A 26,832-nucleotide genomic window follows, 5' to 3' on the forward strand; every position below is an offset into this window, starting at 1 on the left:
GTTGTGGAGGGCAGACCACTGTATTATTAAGCTTTGTATATCCCTCACTCTCCTTACTATTCTCAATGGTGCCTTGTTCGTTGACTTTAGTAGGTGTTTGATGAACATTTGTTGAATTAAAATGAATTCCCACTCTCAAAAAAAAAAAAATTCTTGAAAATGTAACTGGGATCAATAGTATGAACATTTATTACTATCATCATCGTCTTTGCCTTTCATGTCATTAACAGACCTCTTTCACAGAAGAGGAAACTGAGGTGGGGAGTGATTAAGTAAGCAGCCCAAGTTCACACAATTCCTAAGCGGCAGCACCAGAATCCAACCCAGGCTTTCTCCAATGCTGAGATTTTGTCTACAGTTTTATACCACCTCTCTGTTTCAGATGGGTGTCTCCTTCAAGACTAGTTTTAGATTCAGCATGAAGGAGATTTCTGAATCAAATAGACTTGAATCAGAAATACCTGACATCTTCACAGAAAGGGAGAAATCCCAGGACCTTTGTCCAAGAGCCGCTTCCCAGCCTGTGATCAAGGAGCTTCACATCATCTCTTTCAATGGAACCACTGTCCGCAGCCCTTTGGAGAACCCTACATGGGAGGGAGGCAGCCCATATTTTCCACAAACCACAAGACCCTCCCTTGATAGTTAAACAGGATGATCTTGGCAAAGCTGACAAGACGTTTCCATGTTTGTTAAACAAGAACCTTTTGTTTAGCTCGGGAGCATCTGTTGAAGAAACAAGATATCTGATGTGCCATTTGCTCATTGGAAATTAACAAACCCTTTAAAAATGGCAATTTGTCAGGAGTTATATGAGGCAGAATTCATTCTCAGCAAGTGCACAAATGGAGACTTCCTTCCGGGGCTTTCTGGAATCCCCCCAGAGCTAGTTGTGCAGAAAAAGTTCAGTTTAATTCTGCCATAATTAAGGAGAATATGCAGACGTGATGGGGGAAGCGAGGCAAGTGTCCTGTTAAGGAAATGAAGGGTCCTGGAGGATGCAATCTCCAGAACAATTGGTATGAGCTAGCCCCCTTGTGTTTCCATTCAGAGAATGTATGTCCCCCGGATGGGAGGCATTTTCTTCTTCTTCCATGCTGTTTCCAGGAATCATTTGGTAAAATTGTCATCAGCCAGCATTGTTCCTATATGTGGCTTCCTGTGGGGAGGGAGTGGAGGAGAGGAGGTTTTAACTTATTACAGGAATAAAGGAGATAGGGAAAATAATAAAAGAAATGCAAAGGCTGTCACTTCTCTTAGGGATGCAGCAGCTACTAGCACACTGGCTAAAATGAAGTCTGAGTATAGTCCTGTGTTTCCTGTGAAATATGAGTGCTTCATAGTGTTGGTCCTCTTTTTTTTTTGCGGTACGCAGGCCTCTCACTGCTGTGGCCTCTCCCGTTGCGGAGCACAGGCTCCGGACGCGCAGGCTCAGCGGCCATGGCACACGGGCGCAGCCGCTCCGCGGCACGTGGGATCCTCCCGGACCGGGGCAGGAACCCGTGTCCCCTGCATCGGCAGGCGGACTCTCAACCACTGCGCCACCAGGGAAGCCCGTGTTGGTCCCTTTTGACTTCATCCTTGAATGAGTACAGTGTGCTGGCACCAGGTGGCCCAGGAAGAATGGAGAGTGAATGATAGCTAGCATTTATCAAGTGCGGGTACCACGCTACGCACGTTACTGGCATTATTTAGTTATATGCCCACAAACCTCTACTGTTGCTCCCATTTACAGATGAGGAAGCCAAGGCTTTGAAAGAGGTAGAAATGGGATTTAGACTCACACAGCCTGAGAACCCATTGACTTGATCATGATATCGCGTTGTCTCGGATAGTCTTTGAAGATGCAAGGTCCCTGGGATGCTCGATACCAAGACTGAGAAGGGCAGGCTCTGAGTTCAGGAGCCCTACACTGGGCTGAAGGATAAGTGTATCCAGCAAGATCTTCCTGAGATTCCTGGGAAGTGCTGGCTGGCCTGAGTTTGATATGCTTTTCTTGCTGGGTTGCAATTCAAATTCTTTATTTAGAGGGGGTTTGCGGATGGGAGGGGCGATTGAGCCAGGCGAGTTCTCAGGCTTTATGTAAGTGAGTCCCTGTGGGCTCTAGTTAGAAGCTAAGGAATTAGCTGACTCTGGGCCCAGAGCAACTTGCTGTCTCATCTCCTCACATTAGCCCTCTTAGCAATTGATCTTGTAAACTTTCTTAATCAGAGAAATTAAAGATGAAAAAGGGCCTTTTAAGTGGTGTTGCTCTAGCCCTGGACCAGGCGGAATGACTCCCAGGAGAGGATTTCAGAGCATCTGGTTCAGTTTAATTGTGATCGTCCCAGAGGGCATGACTTTTTGCTATTCCCCCGGGCAGCCCTTCTCCGGGCCGGCAGGTGCAGGTGTGAGCAACGTCTTGGAAGATGCTGCTGCCCTGTGCCAGGGCTGTGCGTCCCCATCTTGCTCTCAGTTTTCCACGGCCCGGGAGTCTTCACATTTTGCCTCTGGAATGTGCTCAGGTTTAGGAGGCATCCTCTTGTGGGGGTAGATGAAACAGCTCTACGTGTAGATAAGATCTGGTGATTGTACATGTTTCTCCTCTTAGCCAGGAGATGTGCCCCCAGCAGTGTCTCTGCAGGTAAAAGAGGGCTGTGGGGACTCAGGACGGTAGTGGGGGGCAAAGACTGATGATCCATGGGGAAGACCAGAAACACTAATGGGGCGCGTGTTAAGTGTTCCTAAGCCTAGGAGTGTCCTACTGCTACCTACTTTAATTCTCACAACACTCAGAAGTAAGTATTGTTGTTATTCCCTTCTCAGAGAAGGAGATTCTGGGGCTCAGAGAGGTCAGATGAGTGTCAGGGTCACTTAGCTTGGTGGTGGGGCTGGGATCCGAGAGACCAGGGTCTCTCTGACTGCACAGTGGCCTTGCACCACTGCCTCCTAGTGAAATGTACTGAACAAGATAGAAGTCGGGGAGAGGAAGAGGCAGGAAGGGACCAGTGCTGGCTGTGAATTGAAATGGCCGATTCTCAGATCAACCAGGTTTAGTTTCCTAAACTGGGAAGCCTGGGTATGTGGCATGAGCTCTCATGCCAGGTCTCAGGTGCAGAGATGTTGGGATGTTTGCAAATCTGTGAGCGCTTAGGCCATGCTCACTTTCAGGCCTAGGAAAGGGGGTATTTCATTCATGTATCCTCTGCTTAGAGAATGAGGCTGCTGGGCAGAAGGTGTTCAGTGATTGGTCTGTGCATAGTCAGGGGAACTGGTTAACATTCAGTGACTCTGCTGCCCCTCCCGAGATATCCTTGCTTGTTACTGAAGGAGATCTTTTCATTCATTCATTCGGTTACTTTTCCTTGGCTGCATTGGCTGAGGGCCTGGGCATAGACATGAGCTGCTGGTGGTTGATTTTGAGCCCAGAATATTATCCAGGAAGGGCAGGCCTAAGTGGAGGACTTTCTTGGGTCCTGGCGCAGGTGTAGGGTGAGAAGCATGAGGCCACTGAATGTAGGAAACGGAGAGAGAAGTACAGAAAGGGGAGCTGGGATCAGGGATGGGCGTGGGGGTGATCATCAGAGAAAAATTACCTGTGCCACAGTTTGTCCCCAAGTTGTCCCTAAAAGATTTGTTTGAAGGAACAGGAGACCATACACTTTTATTTTCCTCTCCTCCACACCTTGTGTTTTTAGGGTTAGTTTGATCTGTGCGGTGTCACTCTATGGGACGAATGAAGTAAAGGGAAGCTCTGTCAAGGTTAAGTTACGGAATCATTTCAATCTTCTCTCTTCTCCTTCGCCACCTGAGGAACCTTGGGCAAGCCACTTAAATTCTCAGGACCACCATTTCTGCATTTTCAATTTGTGGGCAGTACTTCGTAGGTTTCTTCTTAGGATTAAATGACATAAAGAAATAAGGTGCCTGGCACATTGTAGCTGATGAACATGCGCTGGTCATTTTCTTGCCTCCCTCCCTGTTTCTCCGGGGGAGAAAGGAGGCCTCCATGGTGCATCATAGAATGTGCTCCAGGGCCGAGTCCAACTGACCTGGGTTTGAATCCGAGAGCCGCCATTGATTAGCTGTGAAGTCTTCAACAAGCCACGTCCCTAGCTCCTCTGAGCCTGTAGTCCCTGGCTAGTGAAATGCAGACAACAATTAGGAGTTTTGATCATTGGTTCAGCTACGTGATTAAGTGCTAGCTTTGTGCTAGAAAGTGGATTCACCATGGTGGGCAAGGCAGGCAAGGCCCCCTCCCTCCAAGAAACTTACAGTCTAGAGGGGAGGCAGGCATTATTCAAATAGCCACACCAATTCTATGAGGCTTAGATAGGATCACTCACACAATGCATTATATCCCAGGGGCCGAAAGATAGCACACATGTACTAGTTATTGGTACATTATCATCGGGGATGCTGTGGTTACCTCCTTCTTTATGAGGGTCCCACGTGATTGCAGCCTGTTTCCTCATGTGTATAAATGAGGAATCCATAAAGCAGATACCCATGGACCCATTTATACACATGGACCCATAAAGCAGATACCCTCTTTTCTAACTACTCCTTTCAACTCCAGTTAGGTCTGGGACAGCTGTGAGTAGGTTTTCCTATGAAGTGGGCTGTCTTTGTAGACTCTGGGCAGGTATGTCCACGCTACTGTAGTGTACCAGAATGTGTGCCCCTAGCAGTCCTGAGGCAAAGACTAAGAAATTCTGTTTTCATTTTCTTCGGAGCTAAGATACAATTAAAAATGTTACCACAGTAATTGGCAACATCCGTTAACTTGATGAGAATTGCCGGGCAGCATGCCCCCTTCTGCACATTTTTGGTCTATAAGTATACCTGGTTCCTTTCTCTTTCTTCTCTAGAACGTCTACAAAACATCCTCCCAAGCTGTCTCCCTAATGCCCTTTGTCTTTTTAAATTAACTCTCTGAATTCCTCCAGCACTTCCAGTCGGTACCCCATAATCTTGCATCTGATTACACACGGCCTCGTGGCCGATGTGCAGGGCGGCCGGGAAAGCCCACAGCACTGAGAGCTCTGGGCTTGGAGTCAGCAGAACCTACGGCGAGCACCAGGTCCACTTGGTGACCTTCAGCGACTTTGGCTTGGAGTTTGGTCATCTGTAGAATGGGAACAATGATGTCTGCCTCCCAGGACTAAGGCAGTGAGGTTAGAGGCTGATGAGGGGAAGCAGCTTGTAAACCGGAGAGTGTGAGCTCTCCAGCTCGTTGGTCCCAGCAGTGACTTTGTCTGCTCCCTGCTTGATCTTCTAGTCCCCATGGAGGTGCAGGGCAGGCAGGTTCTGGCGGCACGAGGATGTTCAGAAAAGCCCTCTCCAGCTGGGTGTGGGCCCTGCCGGTGGTGAGCGACACCTCAGGGACCTCCCCAGTAGGAGGTCCCTCTGCCTTCGGATGCACTTAGTTGATTAGAAAGGCACCCCGCTCCGCCTCAGAGAAGGGGGCAGAGCAGGATGGAGCAGGAAGGGCCCTGACCATCAGGGGCATAAGAGCTGCCAGTGCAAAGAGGCAGCTCACGTGTCTCCATCTTTGTAGCTGTGGAGTCACCCAGTGCCAGAGAGCAGCAGTAGAGAGGATCCCGGTGCTTCCGCCTCACAGCCCTGGCAACCCCTGCAATTTGCAGAGAGGAACTGTGCCCAGAGGCCTCAAGTGGCATATTCAAAGCCGCAGTGCTGGTCAGTGAACAGACTTGTGACCAGAATTGAAGTCTTCGCCCCAGCCCTGTGCTCTTTCTCTTACACTCCAATGCAGATTTTCCTTAGACACTTTCTACACAGTCAGTAGGTATTCAAATGAGTGTACGTGTGTGTGCACATCTGTGCATGTGTCTGCCTGTGCAAGCTCCGTAAGATGCCTGGAACCCAATGGGTACATTCTCTAAATGTGTGCTTGTGCCATTTCATTTCATCCTCATCAAGACCAAATGGGGAAGTTTTGGCTGTTATAAGAGAATTCGAGTTTTAGAGAGGCTAAGTAACTTGCCCAAGGTCACACAGCTAATAGGTGTAAAGCCAGAATTAGAATCTAGGACTGAACGTTGGTTCCTCTGTTAACCACTGGACATAGAAGAGACAAGTTCTTGTCCTAATAACACATTACGAGTTAAAAATAATATCCAGTGTGATCAGTGCAATCCCAATAAGCATGAACTGTGTCATCCTGAGCTCCAACTTGGGAAATGTGGGGCAGTGAGACTTTTCTTCCTTCCTAATTGTTTTTCTTTAACTGGTCTCTATACCTCTATTAACTTATTTCTCTCTCAAATTATGTTCTACGCCACTTTTCAACCCCTTCACTGCCTCTGACTCCTGACCCTCATTTTACTGCTGGGCTCCATGCTGGACACACAGGAAACAGTTGGGAAGTGCTTGCCTTGGGTGCCAAAGGGCTACACTGGTGGGCCAGCAGGAACAATCTGTGCCTCATCTAGGTACCCCTCCTGTCTACTCACTTAAAGACCCACCGCTTTGCAGGCTGTCACAGCCCTCTGTGCAGAATACTCCATTCTGAAAGCATGCGCCACATTTTCTTATAAACATCTGCCTCCCTCCGTTTCCTGTATCAGTCTGAGCTGCTGGAGGGAGCTGAAACCTCATCTTACTCCTTTTGGCATCTTCTCTCCCATATCATCTTTTTGTACCAGACTCCTAGCCGGCGCTCAGTGTGTGAATAAGTTGAATGAACTGTTTAGTTAGTGTGGTCATCTGCCCAGAAGAGACCTGCAGCGCGATCCTGGGGATGACAGAAAGATGCTCCTTCTGCATCCAAGTGCTCACGAAAATTCTTGCCAAACACCTGTCTCGTCTCTTCTTACATGGCAGAGTTGGGTGGTTTGGGACAGGTCAGTGGGTACTCCCTTTGTTCTGAGTTTGCATTTCACCCCTCCTGAGTGGCCATGGGTATTGGCTCAGGCCCTCAGTGAATGAGGTAGTGAGAGTCTCTCCACAAAGCGCCGCCACTGGGGGGGGTCACGCGTGTTCCAACCCGTGATCATTTAAGCACATCCCGTAGACCAAAAGTAAATAAATAAAGGTAAAGCAACATTTTAAAAAGTATAGATTCTTCTAAGTAAACAGTTTATAAAGGTTGTTTTAATACAAATTAAATTCTAAAGAAATAAAGTGAATATACCTTCGGAAAGAGAAGCATTTGTCCCATGGTATAACCAACATGTAGGGAATGTTGCAGATTTTAGTTTGCGGGAACCAGTCCATAATTCCTGGCATAGCAGCTTGTCACTGCCTTCAGATTCTTTCTTGTTCTGTCTCCAGAGTGGTCTCTTATGACTGCTGTTCAGTATTCTCCTCCACAGCGTGCCTGTTTGCACCATCGTGCCGTGGACCATAGCATCCCTCTCTCCTTCCTGACTTTCTAATCCCACACCTTCTTCTAGCCTGGTCCTTGTTTTCCCATCTCTGTGAAACCCCATCTGATCCGCTGCAACTTTCCAACAACACCGCACGTTCTTTGAAGTTCCCTTTATGTGTTACCTTATAAATACCTATTAAAGGTACTCTCAGGAGATAGGTAGTAGGGTCTGAGAATGGACGTTCCAAAATCTAATGGCTGGGAACAAGGGCATTGCCGGTTCTCTGCAACCACTCTACAAATGTGGCAATGTACTTGGTCTGTTTAATAGGATTATTAGGTCTTCTGTGAGTAACCTTTTTTAAGGTGTGTCATGTGATATGGTCTTGTTCACTAGAACTATGCTAAGCTATAGCCCACATGTATACAGCAAACAAATGGGCCATGTGGTAGGCTGGCTGGCAGTCCCCTAAGCGGTGACACATAGTGGGTACTCAGTAAGTCCTTGCCGAGGGATTACTGGCTGTATTCCTGGCAGACCAGTTATTCAGCTGTATTTAGGTAAAGCCTCATGGATTGTCACTACATTAGCACAATCACAAAACCCCAGTGACCAAAGCTCAGCCTCAAATTGCTACTGCCAGCATGTTGTGTGGTGTTGGCTACGGTTCACTGAGATTCTTCAGTTGAGTTCAAACTCCTCAGCAGTTTCAAGTGACCTCTTGATGTGTGTATGCCTTGTCTTGAAAATAGTTCATGTGACCGCTGAATTTCATTCTAGCCATCTAGGATTTAGAAAGATATTATATTAAATTAGACCATGTAGTTCCTCCCTTCTCCCCTTCCTCCCTCCTTCCTTTCTTCCTTCAGTACTGCTTCCCTGATAGGAAATGCTATACTTATGATCCTGTATAAACCTATGTCTTTTTATATATCTTAAAGTTCCATGAAAAATACTTAGTATACCACATGAGATGCTCTCTTATATCTTGTATTCCATTCCATATTGTTTTATAAAAAAATAATTGGGGTTGTGATCCACTAGATGTATTTTATGACCCACTAGTGGGTCATAGAACATAGTTTGAGAAACACCGGTATAGTAGTCAGTAGCCCTTTTAATTTGCTGGGAGAACCAGAGTGCTGAAGGGATAGTAGCTAATCCAAGTGTCAGGAAATGGCCCTGCACATGCTGAGCAACTTTCAGGGGGCATGTTGGTAGTGATTCTGTGGTACGAGAAACAGTAACTAACTTAAGCTAGAGTATTGAGAGAGAGAAACAATTATTAGAATCCCTGAAAAGGAATGCATTTAGATCTCACAAAGTGAATCAGCTATACATTTACATATATCCCCATATCTCTTCCCTCTTGGGTCTCCCTCCCACCCTCACTATCCCACCCCTACTACTGGGCATATACCCTGAGAAAATCATAATTCAAAAAGAGTCATGTACCCCAGTGCTCATTGCAGCTCTATTTACAATAGCCAGGACACGGAAGCCATGTTCATTTGAGCTGGACAAGATCCCTGAGTTTTCACTGCCCTAGCATTTTCACAGGATGATCGTGCATTTGTCAAGAAAATCACAGATGACTGTATTTGGCAAATCTAATATTGCTTTGAGGATAAATGGTGGAAATAACAGCATAATAATGGAAAATGAAGGCTTTATTTACTTAATTGCCTAGAGATTAATTGAATGAATGAAGTCTGTTTCACCATTTTATAGAGCTATTTTCAACATTTATCTTAAACATATTGCTGGGGTTATTACTGCTCTCATTTGTGTATTCATCTATTCAACAGATATTTAATAATACAGAGCAAGGCACAGTTCTAGACACTAGTGGAAAACTAATTTAATCAGATCTAGAACCTGTCTTTAAAGACACTACAATAAAGAAGGAGAAAACTATTCAGGTACACAGATAATTGATGGTGGAGTAAAACAAACATGTTTGAACCCAGGCTCCATCTCTCTCACTCTGTACCAATGATTAGGCAATTTGACATCTCAAAATTTTCATTTCCTCATCTGAAAAAAAATTATACTACCAATTTCAAAAGTTTAAGGATTAAGTGAGGTAACATATTAAATTAATAATAAAAGGGGAATTCCTGGGTGGTCCAATGGTTAGGACTCCACGCCGCTACTGCAGGGGGCTCAGGTTCAATCCCTGGTTGGGGAACTAAGATCCCAGATGCCACATGGCACAGCCAAAAAAAAAAAAAAAAAGATAATAAAATTTTTGGTACATTAGATGCTCAGTAAATATTTGTTACACGTAAAAAGTATTAGTTGCACATAATGTGAGCGCTATAATAGTAAGCATTATATAGAGTTAAGTGTTGATATAAGCCTCTCTCTATTAGAAATGTTTATATGCATTTAGTTCATTTAGTTCTCATAAAAACAATGAGAAGGGTGCTATTATCATCTCCCCAGTGTGCAGATTAGAAAAATGCAGCAAGGAGAGGTTGAGTTAATTGCCTGTGATCCCACGGTGAGTAACTGACGCAGCTGAGATTAACTCAGAGCGTCTGATTCCAGAGTTCACGTTCTTAACTACCCGACTGATACATAAAAAGGAAAGGCTTTTCAGCTTGATTCGTGAAGGTTGCTTTCCGAGCTCTAATGAGTGGTTCTCAACTCTGACTGCACATCCTTATCACCCAGGAGCATCTAAAAGCTATTGATTCCTGGATTATACTCCAGGCTAGGGGTTCTCAGAGTGTGATTCCTGACCGTTATCAACATACCATTTACACGTTTGCTAAGAATGCAAATTCTTGAGCCCCACCCCAGACCCCCCAAATCCAAAACTCTGAGGGTAGAGCCCAGCATCTGTGTTTTAACAAAAAGATTCTGATGCAAATAAAATGTGAGCGGGGGGCTTCCCTGGTGGCACAGTGGTTGAGAGTCCGCCTGCCGATGCAGGGGACACGGGTTCGTGCCCCGGTCCGGGAAGATCCCATATGTCGCGGAGCGGCTGGGCCCGTGAGCCATGGCCGCTGAGCCTGCGCGTCCGGAGTCTGTGCTCTGCAACGGGAGAGGCCACAACATTGAGAGGCCCGCGTACCACCAAAAAAAAAAAAAAAAAAAAAAATGTGAGAGGATTATTGCTCCAGAGCAATGAAAGCAGAATTTATGGAATTGGGATCTGTGAATTGGCATTCAGTGTTTTTAGAAAGGTCCCCATGGGATTATAATGTCCAGCCAGGGTCAGGAAGCTTTCATGGAAAGTGGTATTGAGCTGGGCCATAAGCAGGGAATATGCAGACTGGGACAGAAGGAGTCTTCCAGGTGGAGGGGCAGTTTGAGCCAAGACATCAAGGGGGAGAATGTTTGTGGTGTGAATTGGAGAAACATGTTGAGATAAAATTATTTTGAAATTTAACAGTCTAGCGAATCAGTTTGTCAAGCAATTGTCCTTTGACTTCAGCAGTGTTTTACCCTCATTACCTCTCTCATGCGTACCCCAATGTCCAGTTTTCTTATTTCTGGGGAAGGTTTTGCTCTGGGATTCACATCCACAAGGAGAGAAAAGCACACAGCAGTTTAGCTCCACCACTTCCTCATGGCAGGCACATGTGCTACGAAGAGGCTGGCCTGAAGTTCAGAACTGGCTTCTAGACACAAGCTAGCTGTGTGTCTTTGGACAGTTGTGTGAAGCTCAGTTTTCTGATCTACTAAGTGAAGGGGTAGAAAGAGATCACGGTGTTTCACAGTTGCCGCGTCCAGCTCTCTTGGGCACTGTTGTGTCTGAGTGAGCCGTTCCCGGTTTCTGATAAGTTCCTGTTTGACCTGTTACACGTGTTAGGACTTGGAGACCATGTTTGAACAGAGGGTTTGGTTGCTGGAAAATAAGTTTGAAAGCTGCTTGACCTTTTCCAGGTACGTCCGTCGTAACATCCTTGAGCGCGCTGTTCCAAGAGCCAATTTCAGTTTCTTCCTTGGAGGCTTGGCCATGGCTCCTTCTGTCCTTGTGTTTCCTGCGTCCTTGGTCCTTGCTCAGAACTCAGGAAGGCTCTCAGTTTTGGAGAATAATCCCTCTCCTTCCTCTCAGACTTTCACATGATTCTTGTGTGCTGGTGCTGAGCTTGGTAATTGTTATGAAATGAAATATCCCCAGGAGGAAACCACTTCACACACTATTCAGGTCTGTATAGATTTTCCCCCCACCCTTTTCTCACCAGTTGAGCAATCTGCATGATAAAAATGATCTGGAACATAGACTGGAAAGTGAGATCTCTTTTGAGCAGCAGTCCCTAACCGTTTTTGGCACCAGGGACCGGTTTCGTGGAAGACAATTTTTCCACGGATGGGGGCGGTGTGGGCATAGTTCAGGCACAGGCTGTGGACCAGTATTGGTCCGAGGCCCAGGGGTTGTGGACCCCTGCTTTTGAGCATAAAAAAAGTTTTCTTGGAGACCCAGACGTGAGCTGAAGGCTTACTCAGGGCTTTAGGAAGTTTGTATGCCTGAATGAAAGTGTTGTAATCATTCATTTGACACGTATTTATTGATGGTCTGTTATTCACTGTGAAAGAAATGTTGGTATAAGAACCAGCAAGAGGACCAGTGAGATGGCAACATACAAAGATCTCAGCCCAGTGTTTTTGGCTTTGAAGATGGAAAAATGAGGCCATGAGCCAGAGTGCTGGTGGTGTCTAGAAGCTGAAAAAGACAGGGGAATGGATTCTCCCCTGGGACCTCTAGAAAGCAACCCAGTCCTGTTGACACCTCACCTTTAGCCCAGTGAGACTGATTTTGCACTTCTGACTTCCAGAACCATAATAATAAACTGAAAATAATTAAAATTAAAAGATGATAAATCAAAAAAAAGAAAAAAAAAAGACCAGCAAAAGCTGGTGAGGTCAAGGATTGTGTCCCGTACGCAAAAAAAAAAAAAAAAAAGCACTTGCAATCCAGTGTAATGATTTATCCACTGGAGAGGAGAGAATGGGGCCTTACAGGAGCCCTTATCAAGGGTGGGTTCCCAGGATTTGTGAGATAAACCAGTCTGGAGAGTGAGAAAGGTGCCTGAACTGAGCTCCTTGGTAGCAGAACTTTTCTTATCCAGTGCATAGAACAATGCTGTGACTATATTAGGCACTTAACAAATGTAGAAGGAAGTTACAGGGGAGGGAAGAAGGCAGGCAGGAAAGCAGACTAGTTCATACTGTCCCTCAAATGAAAAATAATAATAGCTAAAAGGTAAAAAATGCTTTCTGTGTGTCAGGCACTGTTCTAAGTATTTACTGCTTAGCTCGTTTGACCCCCCTGACTCTATGAAGCAGGTATTATTATAGTCCCATTTTACAGATGTGGAAACTAAAAATCCTTATTGGCGTATGTGGGCAAATGTGATGGGGAGTTTGCACAACGTTTGATCCTAGTTCTCCACTGGAAAAGATTCGTTGTTTTCCAATCATGGGTGTTAGGTTTCAGAAGAAACTTGTGGTAGAAGAATTCACTACTGAGGAATTTAAAATACTCATACAGCCTTTCATAGATTCATATCTGTTATTGACACTTTAACTCTGTTTTGTTCTATTAAATTTTGTTTTATAGTCACTTAATTAAAACCAGGAATACAACATTACCAAAGAAAGGCACTATCCATGATTTGTTTTCATTTTGCATTAGTAATAACATATACTGATACAATTTCTTTTTACCATCTGATACTTTCTAGAAACTTTCAGGGAGGTTCCTTTCCTGTGATTTCAGTGGGATGCTTGCAAATTCATTTTTTCTTTGTTGCAAACATTAAGCACAGGGAGCTTGATCTGTGCCACGGCTGGTTCTGCACTAGATATTGTTTCTCATCCTCTGGTCCACCCTGGCCCCATTTTGGTCCTGGAAATGTGAAGGAACTTGGCTGCTAGAGATGGAAGAGGTGTCAGGGGCGCTTACTAACCTGCTTGGCATATCTGAGCAGACATGCCTCTCATCCCCTCCCATAGACTCATGACAGTTTCACAGTCCCTCTTATACATGTCTCGGCTCGTTCCATCCTCAGAGACCTAAAAGGGAGTCAAGCCCAAGTCCCCAGTTTTCCTTTCCTCAACTGTATTTGTCTTTCTTAAGGTTCTCTGCAAAAATTTCCATCTGCTACTCTTCTACCATCAGCCCGACATCCTTTTTCTATTCCCAACATTTTCTTCTTATTATCACCAGTATGAGTGACTCCCAGTTCATGTAAAATAGAACCAAAATTTTCTGAGATGCAGAATATGTATACACAACACCTTTATATTTCCTACAATGCTGATGGAGTTACATGTATGGGGAGAGCAGGCAATGGGGCACCATGGCTATGATCCTCAACTCTGGGAGAAATGACTGGGTTCAAAGCCTGTCTCTCCTCGCAACAGCTGGAAGAGTCAGCTTACAGGGGAGGTTAAGCTCCTGACTCAAGGCCACCTGTCTGGTTCAAGCCCTAGTTTTGCTGCTTCCTACCTGTGGACTTTCTCGGCCAAGTTACTTAAGCTTTCAATGCCTAGTTGGGCCCTTTTAAAATATGGAAAAAGAATGATTCCAGACTCATAGGATTGATATGTGGATTAAATGAGATCAGCATTTACATTTAAAATAGTGCCTGACATAAAGTACTCTCAGTATCTGTGAATTATTATCATGTGACTTGAGGTATGTAACTTAATCTTTCTTATTATCCCCATTTTACTGAAGATGAAAATTAGATGAATGGTACCTTGAGGACTAATTAAGATAATGAATTAAAACACCAAACACAATACCTGGCATGTGAATGGTCCCAGTATCCATTGATACTTATCATTATTACCACATGCGCTTTTCCAAACATTTCCACAAGTTTACGCCCTGCAGCTTCGCCCCCACAATAACAACAAACAAATCGCTAAATGTCTGCATATTTATTGTATTTCTTCGCTTGCTGTATCTGTGTGCACGCTCCATTCCTTAGGTTTTTAGAAGTGGGGACATCGTGGGGCTTTAAGATTAGGGACCTGACTGCTTCCACCTGGCAAATGTCAGATAGTTTTCTGGTGAGATGGTGTGGTCTAGAATAGTTGGAGTTCGTGGGCATCTCAGCAGCGTTAGGGCTATAGGTGAGGACGTGAAATCTCCGCCTGCTTATATTTGCTGCCTTGTTAGCAGGGAAGCCACAGAGTTCAGGTATCAGCTAAGTGTGTCCAGGTAAGGCAGTTCAGCTAAGTGTGTCCAGGTAAGGCAGTGGTTCTCAACCGGGGGCAGTTTTGCCCCCAGGGGATAGTAGGCAACGTCTGGAGACAGTTTTGATTGTCAGAACTGCAGGGATGCTACTGTATCTAGTCGAGCCCAGGGCTGCTGCTGAATATCCCACAGTGCATAGGGCAGCCCCCACAATAAAGAATTACCTGGTCCAAAATGTCAACAGTGCCCTTGTTGAGAAACTCTAGGCTAATGCCAGCAGTACTGCAGAAAGTGGGCAGTGGCATTCCTCTGTGAGCTAGACAAGGGCACGGGTATTCTCCTTACCCTCAGCACCCAACATCTTTTGCTCCACCTCTGGCCAGCTGAGCAACTTAATCTCTTTCCCTCTGGATCCAGGGACAGAGCAGCTTTGAAGTACAAATCTCTTATCCTTATCATTTAGTCTGAAGGTATGCCTAATCCTGAGTTGTGTGTGGTAGAAAACATTGGAGAAAAATAATTAAAGTCTCTGTCCTTAGGAAGCTCACTGTCTGATGGGTTGTATATTAATAAGACCCATTCTTTTTGTAGTTGATGGTCTAAGCAGATAAATATTGCAGACACACTCACAAAGGTGCGTTATGGGCTTATGTGGATAAACGGGCTGCAAAGTTGGAGCGGGACTAAGAAACAAGTTGTATTAATCAAGGCTCTCCAGAGAAACAGAACCAATAGGATAAACAACCAATACACTTGCAACCATTCTGTACCCATTTAACCATTCTGTTTTACATTTTCAGTACAGCATTCAATAAATTAAATGAGATATTAAACACTTCATTATAAGATAGGCTTTGTGTTAGCTGATTTTGACCACCTGTAGGCTAATGTAAGTGTTCTGAGCACATTTAAGGTAGGCTAGGCTAAGCTGTGATATTCAGTAGCTTAGGTGTATTAAATGCATTTCAATTTGATATTTGCAACTTTCCATGGGTCCATCAGAACATAAACCCATCGTGAGTTGAGGAAGATCTCTACTGTTGAATTCAGCTTGCTAAATCATTTGTTGAGGAGCTTTGCATCATCTGTAATTTTCTTGTAGTATCCTTTACTGGCTTTGGTATTAGGGTAACACTGGCCTTGTAAAATGGGTTTGGAAGTATTTCTTCCTCTTCTAACTTTTTGGAAGAGTTTGTGAAAGACTGGTATTAGTTCTTCTTTAAATGATTGTTAAAAGTCACTAGTGAAGCCATCTGGCCCTGAACTTTTCTTTGTTGGGAGGTTTTTGATTATCGATTCAATCTTCTTACTAGCAACTGGTCTGTTCAGATTTTCTGTTTCTTCATGATTCAGTCTTGGTAGATTGTATGTTTCTAGGAATTTATCCATTTTTTCTGTGTCGTCCAATATGTTGTCTTATAACCGTTCATAGTGTCTCTTATAAGCCTTTGCATTTTTGTGGTGTCAGTTATAATGTCTCTTCTTTCATTTATAATTTTGTTTATTTGAGTCTTTCTTTTTCTTGGTAAATCTAGCTAAAGATTAGTCTATTTTGGTTAACTTAAAAACAGCTCTTAGTTTCACTGATCTTTTCTATTGTCTTTTTAGCCTCAGTTTCTTTCCTTTCTGCTCTGATCTTTGTTATTAACTTCCTTCTAATAATTTTAGGGTTAGTTTAGTCTTTTTTTGTTAGTTTCTCTAGGTGTAAAGTTAGATTGTTTATTTTGAGGTCTTTTTTCTCTTAATGTAGGCATTTATTGCCATGCATTTCCATCTTAGACTGTCTCTGATGCACCCTGTAAGATTTGCTATGTTGTGCTTCCATTTTCATTTGTCTCAAGATATTTTTTGGTTCCTCTTTTGATTTCTTCCTTGGTTTATTGGCCGTTTAGGAGCATGTTGTTTCATCTCCATATATTTGTGAATTTCCTCTTTTCTTCTTGTATTTGCTTTCTAGTTTCATACCGTTGTGGTTGGAAAAAGATGCTTGATATGATCTAATCGTTTTACATTTATTCAGACTTTTTTGAGTCCTAACATATGATCTATCCTGTGGAATGTTCCATGTGCACTTGAGAAGAATGTGATTTTGCTGCTGTTGGATACAATGTTCTATATACAGTAGTTCCCCCTTTTCCATGGGGGATGCATTTTAAGACTCCCGGTAGATGCCTGAAACCATGGATAGTACCGAACCCCCTCTATAATATGTTTTGCTCCTATGCATACATACCTATGATAAAGTTTAATTTATAAATTATACACAGTAAGAGATTAACAACAATAACTGATAATAAAACAGAACAATTGTAACAAATACTGTAATAAAAGTTGTGTGAATGTGGTTTCTTTCTCTCAAAAGATCTTATGGTACAAATTTAATGCCTTTCCCATCTTAACGAAGCATTTACCATGCGCTGTAGCCATAACTGTTGCAGTTTGAAGTGCAACAGCAAAACCAGCATGAATTTCTTTTTTCCTCCTCAAAGTTTCATAAATAGAAGCTTCATTCTTCCTGTAGATCTTAGGAACCTCAGCATATCATTTTTTTTCTTTCCTTTATTAAATTGAAACCTTTCACCTTTTCACTTAAAGGAAGAATTTTATGGCTTTTCTTTGGCATATTTGAATCGCCAACATCACTACTCTTGCACTGTAGGGCCATTATTAACTATAAAAAGGGTTATTTGAACACAAGTACTGTGATGCCTTGACAATCACTTTGGTAACCAAGACAGCTACTGAATGAGTAATGGGCGAGGTGTGCTGGACAAAGGGATGATTCACTTCCAAGGTGGGATGGAGCGAGGGCAGTGTTTCATCATGCTATTCATACAGCATGCAATTTAAAACTTACAAATTGTTTATTTCTGGAATTTTTCATTTAATATTTTTGGAGCACATTGACCTCCAGTTACTCAAATCACAGAAAGTGAAACCTAGGATAAGAGGGGGGACTACTGTATGTCTGTTAGGTCCGTATGGTCTAAAGTGTAGCTTAAATCCAATGTTTCCTTCTTGACTTTCTGTCTGAACAATCCATCCACTGGTAAAAGTGGGGTATTGAAGTCCCCTGACATTATTGTATTGCTATTTCTTCCTTCAGATCTTTTAATACTTGCTTTATATATTTAGGTTCTCCTGTATTGGCATAAATATTTCAAATAATATATCCTCTTGATGAATTGCCCCCTTTCTTATTATATAATGACCTTCTTTGTCTCTTACAGTTTTTGGCTTAAAGTCTATTTCATCTGATATAAGAATAGCTTCTTCTGCTTTTCTTTCCATGTGCCTGCAATATATTTTTCAATTTCTTCACTTTCAATCTGTGTGTTTTTTTTAATGCTGAAGTGAGTCTTTCGGAGGTACATATAGTTAGGTCTTGTTTTCTTTATTCATTCAGCTATCCTTTGTCTTTTGTTTGGGGAATTTAGTCTTTTGACATTTGAAGTAATTATTGATGGTCAGACTTAACCATTACCATTTTGTTAAATGTTCTCTTGCTCTGTAATTCCGTTTTTCCTTGCTTCATCTCTTGCTCTTTTCCTCTGTGATTTGATGATTTTCTGTAGTGGAAAGTTTGGATTCCTTTTTCTTTTGCGTACCTACTGTATGCTTTTGGTTGGTGGTTAACGTGAGGCTTAGATAAAACATCTTCTATTTATAACAGTCTGTGCTAATAGCTTCAAACACATACAAAAGCACCCCCCCTTTTGCATTTTATGTTTTGATGTCACAATTTGCATCATTTACATTGTGTATTCATTAACAAATTAATGTTGTTATAACTTTAATATTTTTGTCTTTTAACCTTCGTAGTAGACTTATCAATGATTTACCCACCACCATTAGAATAACAGCATATTCCGAAAGTAACTGTATTTTTACCTTTACCAGTGAATTTCATGCTTTTGTATATTTTTCTATTATTAATTAGTGTTATTTAATTTCAGCTGGAAAAACTCCGTTTAACATTTCTTGTAAAGGTGATCTAGTGGTAATGACCTCCTAGAGTGTTTATTTGTCTAGAAAACTCTTTATCTTTCTATCAATTCTGAAAGACAGCTTTGCTGGGTAGAATGTTCTTGGTTGGCAGGTGTTTTTCTTTGTTTTTTTCCTTCAGTACTTTTAATATATCATCCCACTCCCCTCTGGCCTGCTAAGTTTTTGCTGAAGAGTATGCTGATAGTCTTATGGGAGTTCCCTTGTATGTAACAAATTCTTTTTCTCTTTCTGTTCTTGTGATTCTCTCTTCGTATTTAGCTTTTGGTCATATACATTAATTATACTGTTTGGTCATATACGTTAATTACAATGTATCTGTGTAGAGTCCTCTTCAGATTCATCTTATCTGAAACTTTCTGTGTTTCCTGGTTCTGCCTGTCTGTTACGTTCCCCCAGTTAGGGGCGTTTTCAGCCATTATTTCCTCAATTAAGTTTTCTATCCCTTTCTCTTTTCTCCTTCTTGGACCCCTGTAATGAGAACATTAGTCTACTTGATGTTGTCCCATAAGTCCCTTAAGCTATCTTCACTCTTTTTTTTCTTTTTTCATTTTTGCACTTCTAGTTGTATGAATTCCACTTCCCTGTCTTAGACTTCACTGATTCTTTCTTTCAACTCATCTATCTTTTGTTGACCCCCTGTATTGAATTTTCAGTTCAATTATTTTCTTCTTCAGTTCTGTGATTTCCGTTTGGTACTTTTTCATAGTTCTGTCTCTTTGTTGAAATTCTCTCTGTCTTCATGCATTGCTCTCCTGACCCTGGTAGGCATCTTTGTGACAGTTGCTTTGAACACCCTACCAGATAAATAACTTACCTCCATTTTATTAAGATATGTTTCTAGACATTTATCTTGTCCTTTTGTTTGTAACATATTTGTCTGTTCCTTCATTTTTCTTGAGTCTGTGTTGGTCTCTGAGCATTAGATAGATCAGCACAAGATGCGTCTCCCAGTCTTGACAGAGTGATCTCCTGTAGGAGATGAACCTCATTGATCAGCTTGACCGAGCTCATAGTTGTGTCTCAAACTTTTGTGATTGTCCAAGCCTCCTTCTTTGTCTTTAGTGGCTCCCAGTAGTTAAGGGTGTGCCAAGACCTATCAGTGATCCAGGGGGAGGAGTGTAGTCAGCAGCTAGATGCAGGCTGATGAGAAGCTGGACCCTCAGGCAGCAGCTAAGAAAGTATGTAATTTAGCCCCTTCCAGGGAGAAACAAGGCAATGGCATTTTTGCCTGCTCCCTCTGTGCTTCCTGTTGGTATATAGCTGCAGGGGTGGGTGTGCTCCTGTGCCCATAATAACTGTTTGTTTGTTGCAGTCCTTGTGCCTCACGAATGTAAGACCCATTGGTTATTAGAGCCAGGTGTTTCAGGGGCTCATCCTTCATGAAGTTGTCACAAGAGCTGGGGTGCCAGATATGTATACAACCTCCTTTCAGGGAGACACTGGTGACTTGGTTTTATTATTGGAGTGGCCTGGAAGGAGAAGATGGGAGGAGTGTCTGCAACCTTCATCAGTCTTTGAGGAGGACCACAGCCCTGAGGTGCCTGCTAAGTTAGAAGCCCCAGGTGGCAGTGGCAGCTTTTTTTTTTTTTTTTGCGGTACGCGAGCCTCTCACCGTTGTGGCCTCTCCCACTGCGGAGCACAGGCTCCGGACGCGCAGGCTCAGCGGCCATGGCTCACGGGCCCAGCCGCTCCGCGGCATGTGGGATCTTCCCGGACCGCGGCACGAACCTGTGTTCCCTGCATCGGCAGGCGGACTCTCAACCACTGCGCCACCACGGAAGCCCCAGCTTTTAAAGTATCCACATAAAAACCTTTATCAGGCAAAGATGGGGAGCTGGGCGTTGTTTTGTCTGCTCCTTCTGTGCTGAACCTCAGGGAGATAGATTGTTAAGAACTGCTTCTTTGTTTGTTACAGTTCCATGGGACTCATGAATGGCAGCTCCACTGGCTGTCAAAGCCAGGAAATCTGGGGACCCATCGCATAGGTGGCGGCCCTAAAAGCTGGGGTGCAGTCATGTATGAGCTCCTTCCAGGGAGATACTGGCAACTTGGGGAGGACCGGAGGCAGAAGGTGGGAGGGATATTTGTTGGCTTTCTCTGTCTCTGGGGAGATTCACATGCAGTGTCTAGAAGCCTGCTAAATTAGAAGACGGGCCCTCAGGCAGCAGCTGTTATAGTATTCAGATAACACTTGCAGGGAAAGACGGGGAGATGGGTGATTCTGCCTGCTCCCTCTGCACTCGGCCCTGGGGCAACAGCTGCATCAGTGCTCGTGCACCCGTTAAGAATTGCGTCTTTGTTTGCTATCGTCTTGGGGACACAAGCCCCGCTGGCTTTTAGAGTCAGGTGTTTCGGGGTCCGTCCCTCTGTTGCAACTCTTAAAATTTGGGATGCTAGATGGGGGCTCTAAACCCTTTGCTTCTCAGGGAGAACATGAGAGTTGATGGTTCACTTCCAGCTGTGTGGTCGTGTGCCAGGGGTGGGGTTTATGGTGACAGTGTGTCTTAGCCTTTTCTACCCTTAGCCTTTTCGATGTGGGTATTTTCTCATTCATCTGATGTGTAGAAGTTACTCAACTAGTTTCTGGATCTCTTTCAGAGGGAATTTACATCCACGTGTACATTTGGTGTATCCATGGGAGGAAGGGAGCTCAGGGGTCTCCTGTGTTGCCATTTTGGCCTACCCTGTCCGTTTCTTTCTGAATCTCTGTCTGTCTGTCTCTCTCTTTCCTGTGTGTCTATCTCATCTCTGTCTTGCCCACTATCTTCCTATCACCCTTTGTAGCCCCGTCTCTCTGTTAAACTACCTGTCCCAATGTCAACTCTCTTTTCTTTTTCTCTGTGTAGCTACATTGCTCCTTTAGACCTATTCTTCCTATCAGGGAACATTTCTCCCAAGAGTTCTGACTTGATGATCAGAGAGGAAAGGCAGTTTTTTCCTGCCAGCTCAGTTAGAGAAATCCTGAGGAAGTCCTCTAAACTGTCCTGGCATGTTCTGACCACCACAGCCAAGATGTCTCATGATCACACTGGATCATGTGCCATCCTGGGGCATCAGAGGGTTGGGCTCCTGTGATTGACCACCCTGGACAAAGCACATGGCGTGAGGTGGGTAGAACAGTCCTGCAGAGGATGGAAGGGTTGTAGGGGTGCTAAGGCAACCATGACCAGAGGTGTCCGCTCTCGGGAGCCAAGACCGACTCCAGGGAAACAAACACACAACTTAATAACAATACAAGTGCTGGAGGATGTTCAGTCTTGATTCTGAATTCTCTAGCAGTTCAAAGGTGGGAGAGCTAGAGTAATCAAGGAAGACTTCCAGGAGGACCTGATTCTTGGTTTTAACCTTAAAAGGTGTATAAGATTTAGATAGGTGGAAAGGAGTGAGCAATCCTGGAGGAGCAGTTTCTGTGCTTGTTTTATTGGTGGTGTTTGCCTTGTTTCAAGCTCCTAAGAGGCAAGGACTTTTCTTTTGTTAAAGAACATAGTGCTTGATGCCCGTAGTGAGACTGTCATTATGGTTCCAGTTCTGACCATCCTACCCTGCCATTGACCTTGGGGGAGGATAGAAGAATAATACCTGAGAGGCCTCTGGTTCTAAGAATACCAACTTGCTTATAAAGAAGCAGGGAGGCTGTAGAACAGAGGTGTCCATATAGTCCCTTCTGTGTGTCTGACCTCAAGTGAGTTTCACATCGGAATTTTGTCATTGTCATGGGCAGATTGGATTGTTCATTAATTCAGTAAATATATCAGTAGCACCTAATATATACTAGGCACTTAGGTGCCAAGGATTCAAAGATAAATAGACAGAATCCTACTTCTTTGAAGTTTATATCCAAGTACAGAATTCACGGAAGTGCAATTACATGCGACGTGATTGAGTCATGCAAAGCAGTGGTTCTAAGACTTGGCTGTGCACGGAAATAACCTGGGAGCTTTCAAAATTACGGATGCCAGGGCTTCCCTGGTGGCGCAGTGGTTAAGAATCCGCCTGCCAATGCAGGGGAACACAGGTTCGAGCCCTGGTCCAGGAAAATCCCACATGCCACAGAGCAACTAAGCCCGTGCACCACAACTACTGAGCCTGCACTCCACAGCCCGCGAGCCACAACTCCTGAAGCCTGCGCGCCTAGAGTCCATGCTCCGCAACAAGAGAAGCCCGTGCACGGCAACGAAGAGTAGCTCCCACTCGCCACAACTAGAGAAAGCCCGTGCACAGCAACAAAGACCCAATGCAGCCAAAATAATAAATAAATAAAATAAATTTAAATAAAAAAAAATGCGGGGCTTCCCTGTTGGTGCAGTGGTTGAGAGTTCACCTGCCGATGCAGGGGACACGGGTTCGTGCCCCGGTCCGGGAGGATCCCACATGCCGCGGAGCGGCTGGGCCCGTGAGCCATGGCCGCTGAGCCTGCGCGTCCGGAGCCTGTGCTCCGCAACGGGTGAGGCCACAGCAGTGAGAGGCCCACGTACCACAAAAACAAAAAATAACGAACAAAACAACAACCAAAAAAATGCGGATGCCTTGAGCTTATCCCAAAGGTTTTGATTTCATTGGTTTGGGGAGGGGCCCAGGCATCTGGATGTTTCACAGCTCACCCAGTGGCTCTCGTGAGCAGCCAGGTTTGAGAACCACCAAGGTTAGGATGCTGTGGAAGCAGATAAAGGTTCTTCAGTGAGATGAGGGATGGATAGGCTGCTGGAGGGGTGAGACCCACTGAGCATTGAAGGAAAGGGGAGAGGTAGCTGGAGAAGGAAAGGGGCAGGGAGAGAGTTCCATCTAAAGGACATTGCAAGCAGAGGGGAGAAGAGCCAAGAAGGCTGGGAGCTGCTCTCGATGGAGAAGTCTCAGTCAGTCAGTCTCTCTAGTTCTGGCCTAAGTCCCCGTGTCGTCTTAGGTACATATCCATTTCTCTGTGCCACAGTTTCCCATTCAGTCAAATATAACTAATGGTACCTGTTCTCCCTACCTTAGGCATCAAATGAGGTGAGGAAAAGTTAAAAGATAGTGTATCAGTGATCACTGGGAAAAAATATAGCGTTAGAGTAAAACTTCTTTTATTCAGTATTTTTTTGGGAAAGAAGTCTTTTACATAAATGAACTTTTAAAGCAACTGAAATTTAGCCATTCAAGACAATAATCATTAACAAATAAAAATCATTTCATTTTTCCTAACATAGGTCATTTGCAACCCTATTTTCTTAGAGTAAACTGATATCGTTAGCCTCCTGCTTCCTGTTCTCTGCATTCAGCCCCTCAACAGAGATGTCAGATACCGACCCGTGCTATACAGCTATGGCCTCAGCATCAGAAGAAGTGTAGTAGATTTATGATGTAGAAGATTGGGTTTTGAGTTCTTTGGTCTGTTTTTCATAAGTTTTCAATTTGTCTTGCTATCTGGGTACCTCGGTTCTCATTGTTTTAAATTCTCCTTTTTCTTTCTAACTTGCTGCCTCTTCCCTATTGAGGACTGTAAAACCAGAAAACCAATCTTAGAATGAAATTTAAAAGTAAAACGACTGTGAGTCCAAGCTTGCTGGAGAGGGTGGATTATGTGATGTCTTTAGTGCATGAATGTTTTAATGTCTGTGCTGCCTCTTTTAGCTGACTTTCTGGGTCTTACTCTGGCCTGGATATCTCATGCAGGAGGTAGCTGACTGGGCTCTATGTGTGGGAGGTTGGAGGCCCACAGGAATTAGTTCGTCAGGATTCTCAGCCTTCCTTTTTCTGACTATTGACCATCCACCTTTAAAGTTTCCCACTCCTATCACCAGAATTGTGTCCCTGTTAGACCCGATTTTGAATGTTTGTCACCAAACATTTATTGTTCACAAGGCAGGGGTAAGGAAGGGCAGATGGGTCCAAACTCAGGAGGGTAGGAGTGTCTGGAAGCAGATAGCCAGAACGGAGGCTAAACCACCTTCCCCAGGGGCAGAACGTGGGAGTAGCACACCCCAAGTGGGAGGGCAGAGGGGAAGGAAGTGGTGGAAATAACCGGGTGTGACAAGACTGGGGAAGTGGAAGGTATGAGGTGGGGAAGGGTTGAGGACAGAGGTTTAGACCAGCTTTACTATGGAGTACATTACTCTGTGCTCCTTTATGTTTTTTTTGAGAGTTACTGACTCCGTGACACTGCTCCAAGACACATGAGTTGTGACCATTATAGGTGACAGCTGCTAGAGAGAGCCACCCTGCAGGGGCTGCAAGTCGCCATATTCTGTGGGTCCCCATGGTGCAAGACAGGCCATCTTGAGAAAGTCGCTTTCTGAGTAATAACCCTGAATGGTTCCCCACTTTGTTGTCTGCCATCCTCATGGTCACTGAGCTTCTGACTCTCCTTTCCTTCCCCAGGTCGGTGTCCGGATTGGATAAAGAGGCGGACTTGGTGCACATGGAAGTGCGGACAGCTGATGGATGTGAGTACTGAGGCCGCCAGGCTGGGCCCGGGAGATCTGCCTGCAGGTCTCCCTTCTCCCCCAATTTGCATTTTAATGGCTTGGGAAGATGAAAAGCCCTGAGCTCCCTTACTGCCGTATGCATTTTATTTCCTAGAGTGGGGGAGAGGCCTCCAGTCCCAAGGGAGACATTTCATTGAAATAAACCCTTAGGAATGAATTTTCTGGGGATGGGAGTTAATGTGACCAATTTTGAGGCTCCTGTTAGTAATTCCCTGGCATCTTCAGTGTAATTCACATAGGGATGGCCGTAGCTCATCGTGGTATTTTGCATTCACATGGTGAATAAGATGATGCCAGCTTTAAAAAAATAAACTTTATATAGTCAAGATTACCAAAAAAAAAGTAACCGGACAAACTATTTCCAGAATTGTTTGTTCATTCATTCAGCAAATATTGAGGGATGGCCTACCGTGTACCAGGCAAGATTCTTAGCCCTGGAGATACAGGGGTGAGCCAGACCTCTACTGTCCCCGCACATCAGCCATGGAATCCAGGACTTCAAACATTGACCCCTTTGTACATCGTACACCTGTCTACATCTTGAACAGAATTTGACTGATAAAGTATGATTTTACACCAACTTAAGTATCTATAGGGCTCTTCCCTGTCCCAGAAAGATAAAATCAACTTAAATATGTGAAAATATATGATAAATATGAAATCTGAAAAATATATGGAAATATAATTAGCATATACTAGATCACAAATAGAGCCAAATAATCCATGGAAATAATAGTGACCTAGGGGCGCAGCAGATCAAAGCACAGGACTGTGAGCTGAGGTCCTGGGTCCTGCCACCCACTAGCCATGAGACCATGAGACCCCCTAACCTCTCTGTGCTCTGGCTTCCTACTATCTGAGGATGCTCATCCTTGCCCTGCCTGCCTCGTAGGGTTATGGGTTGAATGTACAAACAGAAGGAGATTCTTTGTGACCTGGATGCAGGTATCGGATGTGCTTGTGCTTTGTCCATGGGAAGTCTACTGCTTTTGAGGCCAAACTCAGATGTATGCTAGAAACATGCACTTTGGGGAATATATTTTATTTGCTTTATTTTTATTTTTAAAAGAGTTAGAAGGCAAATGACACTTGTTACTATATACCTGGTACTCTGCTGAGTTCCTTCCTTCCTTCCTTCCTTCCTCCCTCCTTCTTTCTTCCTTCCTTCCTTCCTTCCTTCCTTCCTCCCTCCTTCTTTCTTCCTTCCTTCCTTCCTTCCTTTCTCTCTTTCTTTCTTTCTCTCTTTCTCTCTTTCTCTCTTTCTCCGATGCAGCCAGGGATGAGGGATGACCCACACTATTTTTACATTTTCTTTTTTTAACAGAAGAGTTATATTTTAGGGAGGTAATGCCACATATTCAAATTCACTGATCATAAGTGTGGTGAAGCCTAAATTCGAAATTACTCTTAGTGCTGAGAAAAAAAAAACATGGAAAATTAGAGGACTAGTGGGATGGAGGGAGGGGTTTGAAGGAGCATAGCAGGAAAGCCAGAGGGGAGCAGACAGCAGCTCTCAGAAGATGACCCACAGACAAGTTTTCAGGACAACCCCTGCCTTGGCTTCACTTGTCATGTCAACATTGTTAAGCTGTATATGTGATCTGTGGTGGTTGTAATATTTTAGAGTTGGAGGAAACTTTATATGCCTGTCTGACCTCCTACTTAGTGTAGGAATCCCTTCCCCCGGAATCTCTTATAGTGTGTCCTCAGGTTTCATGAGCTCAGGCTTAAGACATATCCTTTTCTACTGCTGGACAGCTCCTTTTTTTTTTTTAAGGTAATTTCTTACATAAAGCTCAAACTTACTTTCTGAAAGTTCAAGAATTCTGGTCCACATTGGGATAAGGCCTGTGGTACAGAACTGCTGTGAAATTTTATGAGATTAAAA

At 44.0% G+C, this 26,832-nt stretch overlaps 1 protein-coding gene across 1 annotated transcript in view; it reads left to right on the plus strand.

The window, feature by feature from the left end:
• The window catches only part of SORCS3 (sortilin related VPS10 domain containing receptor 3), a 583,600-nt gene that overhangs the window by 407,038 nt on the left and 149,730 nt on the right, over positions 1 to 26,832 (plus strand). Inside the window, exon 6 of the mRNA XM_027112540.1 lies at positions 24,838 to 24,902. Within this exon, the coding sequence (XP_026968341.1) occupies positions 24,838 to 24,902 (65 nt within the window). The remainder of the gene's footprint in view (positions 1 to 24,837; positions 24,903 to 26,832) is intronic.

The sequence above is a fragment of the Aethalodelphis obliquidens genome, unplaced genomic scaffold (genome assembly GCF_003676395.1).
Source record: "Aethalodelphis obliquidens isolate GAN/ISIS:26980383/991018 unplaced genomic scaffold, ASM367639v1 scaffold11, whole genome shotgun sequence".
Lineage (NCBI taxonomy): Eukaryota > Metazoa > Chordata > Mammalia > Artiodactyla > Delphinidae > Aethalodelphis > Aethalodelphis obliquidens.